Here is an 8691-nt window from a genome sequence, read left to right on the forward strand (position 1 = left end):
GGAAAATATATATGAAAAGTAATTGTCGGTTGAACGTGGTTATATGGTGCCAAGCTTTCTAAAATTCACATTCGAATAAGAAAACTTTCTGCATCCTACTCATTTTGGAACTTGCTGATTTGACGAATTCTGAATAAAAACCAAAGCAGACAACACGCATGAAACGCATTTTCTTTTTATTATCCGGCAGGGTCAGCGATCACAACAATAACATTTGGAGGTTCAAATCATGTCAGTGAAAACACCATAAATGATAAAGAGACTACAATCCTCCTGCTCATACGTTCGGGCGATCCCTTTTGTTTGCCGAAAACAATCTCCTACGACTGTTCCTGAAATGTTTTTGTAAATATTTTTGTAAGAAATGTTTATACCAAACGCTGGTGTAAATTTACTAGACGGTATTTCTGCATTCATTGCAATCTCTCATCTGCTCGCCATCCTGCCACTTTTACGAAGCTGGTTGTTTTATGTTATTCTTTACCTCAATTGCGGCGTATATGTTCGAATACAAGTTTACGCAGGGTTGTAAGCGTTAAACGTAGATTTACCTCAATGTGATCCCCGATTTGAGTGAATAGTTTCAATATCTGCACGTGAACATTCTCTTTCGCTTGGCGAATAATCGCTCCATTGACCAACTCAGCCGGGCAGTCGCTGAACTCACGGCACCTGGACAGAAGAATTCAAATGTTATCTCGCAATTGCAAACTAAAACTAAAAAAAATTCACCGCGTTTCAAGTTTGTATATTGTGGTAAGGCATTCAACGTCGTGACTTAATGCTTAAATATGTAAAAATCGGTTTACATTTTTGAGTTAAGATTTTAACAAACTTTTGTTAAACGATAAAAGGAAAGTATTGAAACATTGATCCCACCATCCTTCATGCAAAACGGGGAGATTGGCGGGGCAAGCGCATCGGCTGGTACAAACTGTGTCGCAAGGTGGCGGTACAGGGCCGTCCTCACATGTGTGGTTGCATCCTTTTACGCAACCGCCCCAGTACATGTTTCCTGGACACCATTCGGCTAAACGGAAGGAAAATGACAAGGTTTAATGTTTGTAGAAGTTTTGCACTTCAAACACTTACGAAAACACCCGTCCTCGTCCGAACCTTGAGGACAGTCTATTATGTCGTCACAAACGCGATCGAGCGCGATGCACGCATTGGAACGAAGGCAGGCGAAGAGACCGGGGTCGCACACTGACAATTCTGTAAACTATACTAATTAAACAAAATATAAACGTTTTTTTTTTAAATGTGATCTGGTTACAAACATAGTTCTGTTCAATAAATATATTTTACTCAAACTTGTTTGATTGACAATCACACGCACACAAGGCCTTGTGTCGCAGTGCTTTTGTGAATAAAATGACTAGTGCAAATAAGGGACGTAAAACTGGCAAACTATGGCACTGACGTATATAATAAAGTTGCGAATTGCGTTATATCGAACACTTTGTCAAGTTTGTGGTTTTACGTGCGTCGGCACCTCGCGTGATAAACCAGCTCGTTCGGAAACTTTTAAACGCTCGTCGTCGCGCTGTGACGTTACTGTGTTTGGGGCCGCTGGCCTTGGGCCCTCGTTTGTGGCCCAATCGTTCAAACCTGTGCTTGTTTGCGGGCTTGCTGGCGGTGACTCTTGCGTCGTTTTCTGATTTTGTGTGCCGGTGTCCAAGGTCGACCCATTCTCTGCACACGCCCCTACCGTGAACGTGACGTCGTCAATTGCAAGGTCGGAGCGAAAGGTTTGACCTCTGGTTGCCTCGAAGACGATCTGCGCAAAAGTGAGGTTACGGTTGGTACAAATAAGTGGAGTTTATGATTATTATGTTGAAGAACACCTTTTCGTCTGTACGCAAAATTGCAACTTACTAACTTGGATCGTTCCCGCGAATTGAACTGTTACCCATTTTTGAAAAAAAACAGCAAAGCGGTTTGTATTGCTATTTAGTCTCTTTCGCAAACACCGTACAACAACAAATCCAAATGTGCAAAACACGTTAAAACAAAAACTTGTGATGCGAAAGTCGTATGGGACATTATTCCAATAAAACAACTGCTTTTTGATACATGCTGTTTGCTGTGCGTGGTGATGCGAAAAAAAACACAGGTCCAAAAAACATTGACACGTCAACGCCACGAGATATAATGGCCAATAACCAACACCCTTATAAACAACCAGCAACGCCCAATGGAAGTTGGTTACAATTGTTTGCTGCGAGAAAGGATACACAGCCACAAAGAGAAAAGATACACTGTATACGTAAGAATAGCGCATGATCAACATGACGTGTTCTGTTCCAACATCTCCTGTGAATCAGAGTATTTACCAAGGTCATAAACAAAGATGAACGCGAGGTTTTTGCACTTATGTGGTGACTTATTGCTAAACAATAACATGTCTCGCTTGTGTTAACGGCAGAAACAACTCCGAAATAGAATTGTGTTTTTCACAGAGCCTGGTTGTTTTTTGTATCAATTTTCTTGCAACTTTATTCATTCCTTCAAGCATTGGTTTAGTTTTGCCCAAACACGACAACAAACCTTACAGAGTGAGAAAAAGAAATGGAGACGTGAAACCTGGGCGGAAAGACGCTGGAAAAACCTTAAGGTTTACGAAGCCAAGCGTCACCTGAGGTCCTCATTACTTTATGACAAAAAATACTGTTTACAAGTGGGTTGAATGTATTGGTGGCGTTTGTTAACAATTTTTTCTGTTCATAGGCACATATAGCAATAATTTGATTTGCATCATGCGAACATTTCGTCAAGTAAGGAACGCTAGCACCATATTAATGTTTTTTTACCTGTAAGTCATATGCCTACACCACAAAATCCAAAATATTTAATTTGTCCTCTAACCAAACGAAACTGGAAAAACAGGACTTAATCACATATAATCGCTCTTTACCTGCGAGGGGTAGAAAGATTCTAGCAATGTGATACTGACAGGCCACCAAACTTGATCGGTGAGCTCGCTTGAAGCCCACAGGACTTCTTCTTCGTTGGCGCCGAACCTGCGGATTACCGCTAATTCCCCGATACCTTCACCGTACGCGTGGTAGTCAAAATCAAGGCAGTAGTCGACGTCCCCTTCACATAAAGGATATTTTCTGTTTTTTATGTTAAAGTTACGTTCGTGCAACGTGAATATTTTTATTTTAAATTTTTAGGTTTATATTTGCTTTAAGCTGTTGGATTTGTTTCAAATTCGTTTATGCCAGATTTTAAATTATTACTGTGAAACTCCGAAGCTATTCGTGGTATCGGAAACTGGCTACAAAACAACATGTTTTGCACAGAAATAAATCAAGGAATTGTCTTCAGCGTATTTACAACTATTCCCACTAATCTGCTCAGCAACTTCTTACGACTCTGCGTTTGTATGTGCTATAAATGCCATCCACAACAAAGCGAATTAACGCCTTTGGCAATGAGACATTTTCGTCTGTGTACTGCGTGCTACATATTTCATCTCGCCAACCCACGGCTTCGTAGATAGTGGCGACGATGTAACTGATATGAAACCTACAAGTTTTCTATATGTGGCAACTTCGTGCTTTTCATGAGCCAAGCAACAAACTATATGTTCTTTTCCCCTCAAGGGTGAAATGCGTTCGAAATTTATGGTTTACCATCTAGTGTCGGCGTTATGAGTCTGGCGACGCTTCCTCTGACAATGTTGGAGGCTTCAATGAAGGCGTATCTTCCTTCTGCAATTGGCACACTTACAATGTACGAATAATAAGATTTCAAGTACACTTGCGAATGGACTGGACATCAGACAATACCATACTTAAATTATACCATTAGTCCCAGTGTTGCTGTCAAACTCCGGACCAGTTCCGGTGGTGGGGGTAGAACCGCGTGTGAAAGACCAATCAAAGTCGTCCTCGCCAGTCACCTGTGACCACCCTGTCCGAATTGTTTGTAAGATCAGATCTTGGGTCAAACTTGCAAACGGTCCTAAGATCTTGTAAGATAACCGCGAGTGTCGAAAATAAACAGTTTAAAAACGCCCCTGTGGGATCTGTGAGAGATTGCACCGTGGCACCGTAGCGTGTATACATGTACATAAACATGCACTTTCAATTTTATTTGTCTTCATAAGGCACTTTAGCTACACAACATTTATATTATGTATACAGTACATATTCATCATTATGGTGTATGCAAATCAAGGTTATGACTTATTCGAACAATATATTATGTTTTTTTAAATTAATATTTTATTAGTTTTGATACATAGATTGATTGCAATGCAGTTGGTCATACCTGGGCACAAAGCGAACCCTTCGTCAAATGCGCAGTCCATTTGGGGCGGTAACTTTCCTCGGTCCATCGCATTCCATTTAATAGCGAAACCCTCGGCAGTGACTGAGTTGTCTGTGAAGAACTCAACTCTATCCAGAAAAAATGCACAAGTTGAACAAACCACGGCGAGTCGATTTTTTCTAAATTAATTCCAAGCCATGCTTTACGAGTTTCAAAGGGTTTTCGGTAGTATAAGCGCCACCGTTTAAGCGAATGTTTTATGAAGATTTCGCCTTGGCTACCACACACCAAGGAACATAGCTTACGGTTTTAAAAACTGTGTATAAACTGCAGACAGATGGCCAGTGTTTCGACCTAAAAGGTCTCATCAGTGCAGCTGGTGTGACTATAAGACGACTTAGCTGACCAAAGGGTCAAGCAAAGACTTCCACTTTGTGGTGACTATACAATCACCGTCATGCGATGGGCACCAAACTAGGTGCAACCTTACTGAGAAAACAGTGGAAGTCTTTGCTTGGCCGTTTGGTCAGCAGAGTCGTCTTATAGTCACACCAGCTGCAATGATGAGACCTTTTAGGTCGAAATATATTATTATTATTGGCTCTACATCGCTTATCATATGGTTTTAAAAACTTTCATAATGAAAAACAAAGGTCATATGACTGAAACCAAATACATTCTTTGCAAACGCATTTCGATATCGTTTACCATTCTCGTACTTGCATTTATAAGTTAATTATTGAGCATTTAAACTAAACTTGCGAAGAATTTGCTTCAGGTAATTAGAGCCTTGTTGTTTCTGTTGTACTCAATTAAGTGCATTCTATAGCAAATCTTTTAAGAAATTCTTCAAAACACCTAAAAATTCAATGTTTACGAAAGTGATCATGAGTCAAGTTATCCTTCCGGCCATTTCACGTGTATTTATTGCAAACACAAACACTCTGGTGCAGTGTTTTCCAGCCAGTAAATGCGAAATCTTCCATAGGGCCGCGAAGCGTGTTACTATATACAGTAGTGACGTAACATTCAATGCTACATCTCGGGGGTAGGCAAAGTTGCTCACTGTTAAACTCATCTATTTAAAAAACAACAATCTAATCGTGATAAAAGTTTGTCGCATTATCCCAGGTGCGGTCCCCCATAAAATTGTAATTAGGAGTGGGACGCTAGCTGGATAGTGAGTTTAACTCACATCAACTTGTTTTCCGGTGTGGCGTCTTCATATATGATGTCTTCTCCACAATACTGTTCTATCCAACTAGTATTCTCACCCAGCACGTAATGAATGTTCACCGCGTCGAAACATCTCTCCGCTCCAATCCCGGGAAGTTCCAAATTTAGGTACAAACTTCGAAACTTTGAAATAAACAGTGATTCGTAACCACGGTTACGTGCACCCCGTTGCGGTTTCAAGACGGTGTAAAGCTTGCGGCAAATTCAAACAAACTTATACATAAAATTGAGTGTTACAAGCGTTACATTAAACTACACGCATTTTGCTTGACCACAGTGTTTCTACCTTGGTTGGTTTCCGGTGGGTTATACTAACGGTTAAAGGTGGTTGTATATTCACCACAAAGTGGAAGTCACAAAATAGCTGCGATGTTGAGGCCTTTTAGGTCAAAACAGTGGCCCTGTCGGGGACTCACTATAAAAACTTTATTGGCTCTATTACTCATACACTTATTTAATTTGCTTGGGTATAACATTGGAAAAGGGTGTGGGCAGGTATGAAAGTGGGATGCGAACAAGGAGAAAAGAGCTTTAATCAAAACAAAGGCGGGTGTCATGGAGACCTGCATTGTATTCCAGTGAGGAATTTAACTTGGACGAAGTGTCATTACACAACTCTCAGTTTTAAAAAGTTTTGCTCTTGGGTGCTATTTCATTATTGATACAGGGTTGTGTATATTGTTTCGTAATGGTAACTGTCATTGTTATTACATGCTAATGTCATCGACACCTTATATATGGCATTTATATTTAAAGTAAATTGCCACAAGCATTTTGCAGATAACCATTTTTGCTCTTCTATAATTTATGACGTTACAGATAACATCGAGTGAATCGGTGATTCCCAACATTTTTTGTGTGTGCGTACCACTTGGAGGTAAAACAATTTTGACGCGTACCACCTAGTTGAGTGTTACAAAGTGACCTAGGAGATGAAGTAACAAACATTTTGAGATCACTTACGATTTTTTAAATTCGAACTATATCCGCAATTTACGTAAAGGTGCTCGCGTACCACTACTAATGCCGTCGCGTACCACCGGTTGGGAAACACTGGAGTAAATTAACAACTCACGTACGATTATTTGCATTCCGACAGGAACCGTTATCTCATACTTGCACAGCAGATCGTTTGTGTAGTTGTTGCGGGGGAATCCGGGACTGGCGACGATGCCGCTTGTCTCATGTTCAACTATAGCATTGCAGGATCCTTCAACATCGGCTGAACATAAGTCCTAGGTTAACCAGGCAACACTAGCGCGCTAACTGACGACCCCGATCCTGGAATGTCTATTTTTGCCAAACTGAATTAGTCCAAAAAAGTAAAAGAGAGTTTCATACGATTTTTACCAGTTTGGTATTTTCTATTTTAAAGGGAACTACTTTAGCAGTTGGATTTTTCCAGGGTATCGTTTCTATATCTAATTCCTGCATAATTTTTTGATGGTGATAAAAGAAACCCGTACACGTTACAAAACAAAACAATCGAGCTTTATTTGGGGCTGTTCTGCAAAATAACATTCCTGATTGCCCTAAAGGCACATTCCGATACGTAACTTTCCAAATATGATGAACACAGGCAACTGCGTGAATTCCTTGCATAAATAAACAACATTTGTGAAAGACTTTCGGGAGTTCACAAAACTAACTTTGCCCGCGAGGCGACGTGATCCAAAGCACATTTGAAAACCGCACAATGCCGCAAAAATCCAAAGAGTGTTGAAAAACGCTTACGTTTTAAAGACTCCCCAAACACGCTTTTCATTAAAAAAACTAAGCACAATACCGTCGGTTTCATTCTTCTGTCCAATACCGATCACAGAAAGTCCACAAAGGCAAATCACGATCATTCTCAGACCAACGTACCGAGCAACAATGCATTAGCCTCGGGCCCGGAGCAAGTCTGCGGCTTCAAAAGTCACGATGCTCGATCGCACTTAATACCGTCACGAAATTGCCTTAAAGTTATTAATACTTTTGTAATCTCGCAAATACACAACAAGACGCACATCGAGGATATATTGCATAACAGCTTTAACTTTTTGTTAATTACTCAAAATGAAACGTTGATTAGATAAAAAAAACTTATTTTTTTCAGTTTGGACAAGAAAAACATCTGCATCGTAATAAATTCTTGTGCCTCGTAGTGACAATACGTTGTTAAAACGGTAGCAAACAAAACGAAGCGGCTTGAAAATTTAAGTTACAAACAAGTTTGTTTGTTCGATAGAGATTCTCGTTGAATGTGTTAACGATTAATAATTTCCTTTCTCCTGCAAGTATACGTTTTTTGAACGAGGTACAAAGAAACAGCAACGGAATTTTAAAATCAGGACCAAGCTCACTCAAGGATGCATAAACATATGTTACAAAACTAAAAAAAAACATTTTCTGATAATGAAACATCTACTAATTGATAGCGTACAAATGATGCAGGGCAAATATACACAGAGTATTTTTTCTTGCACAAAGGCTGTGCGTATCAGTAATCTTTATCGTGGTTGTTTGTTGCAGAACTTCCCAAGCTTTATTGCTCGCGACTTTTTCATTTGATTTCATTTTTACTCGACTCGTGTTTTTTTTGTTCTTCAAAACACGAAACGTGTACATATTTAAGATTCTTGGTGAAACGACTAAAAAACGTCTAGAATTCAGTAACATACCACAATGCAAAACAAGTATAATTTTGTTAAAGTATAAATGATATATACTGTAGTTAAATGTGTGTTTTGTGTGAAGTTGATACTCTTTCTAAAATGTCTCGTGCGACTTCGCACGGTAGGTTCGCGAATCCCAGTTAGAGAAGCGCTTAGGACGTCTTTGATGCAGCTCTTTTCCGCTTCTACAGGTTTTTTACTTGATTTGTAAGTCAAATATCTTGACTATTGTTGCTATTTGCTGGCCTTTATGTGTGATTTTCGATTTGGACGTGCCACTTGAGAAAGTAAATACGCAATAGCGCCACGTAACGGCGTTACACGATTGGTGTTATTCAAATATTTGATTGTGAGGCAAACTACTTGGTGGGAATTTTCCAGTTCTTTCGAATAGAAAACATATCGAAACAAAGTTATGGGGGAAACGCCGTCAAGTTTCCTAATGTAATCGATGCCCGAAACCCCGTTTTTTCGGTTTCATAAGACTTTTCAGGCAATTGTTCGGACATTTGAGCGG

At 39.8% G+C, this 8691-nt stretch overlaps 1 protein-coding gene across 1 annotated transcript; it reads right to left on the reverse strand.

Annotated features, from left to right (window-relative positions):
• Nucleotides 1-166: 166 nt before the first annotated feature.
• LOC145898567 (enteropeptidase-like) lies at nt 167-7369 on the reverse strand. The gene is made up of 12 exons (XM_082987071.1): nt 7252-7369; nt 6597-6739; nt 5477-5640; nt 4282-4409; nt 3814-3921; nt 3642-3719; nt 2918-3099; nt 1612-1780; nt 1093-1215; nt 880-1030; nt 552-672; nt 167-332 (listed from the first exon to the last, which is right to left on the reverse strand). The coding sequence occupies exons 1-12, from the start codon at nt 7313-7315 to the stop codon at nt 321-323; spliced, it is 1443 nt and encodes a 480-aa protein (XP_082843197.1). The 5' UTR covers nt 7316-7369; the 3' UTR covers nt 167-320.
• Nucleotides 7370-8691: the final 1322 nt, after the last annotated feature.

This window comes from Ascidia mentula, chromosome 4 (assembly GCF_947561715.1).
Source record: "Ascidia mentula chromosome 4, kaAscMent1.1, whole genome shotgun sequence".
NCBI classification, from domain to species: domain Eukaryota; kingdom Metazoa; phylum Chordata; class Ascidiacea; order Phlebobranchia; family Ascidiidae; genus Ascidia; species Ascidia mentula.

Excerpts from the sequence above, each read along its gene's own strand:
- LOC145898567 (XM_082987071.1), bottom strand. The coding sequence starts at position 7,315 with ATGAAACCGACGGTATTGTGCTTAGTTTTTTTAATGAAAAGCGTGTTT. Across the intron at positions 5,641-6,596 it reads CTGTCGGAATGCAAATAATC|TTTCGAAGTTTGTACCTAAA; the intron begins GTACGTGAGTTG and ends TTTATTTCAAAG. Across the intron at positions 3,100-3,641 it reads CATAACGCCGACACTAGATG|GGGACGTCGACTACTGCCTT; the intron begins GTAAACCATAAA and ends CTTTATGTGAAG.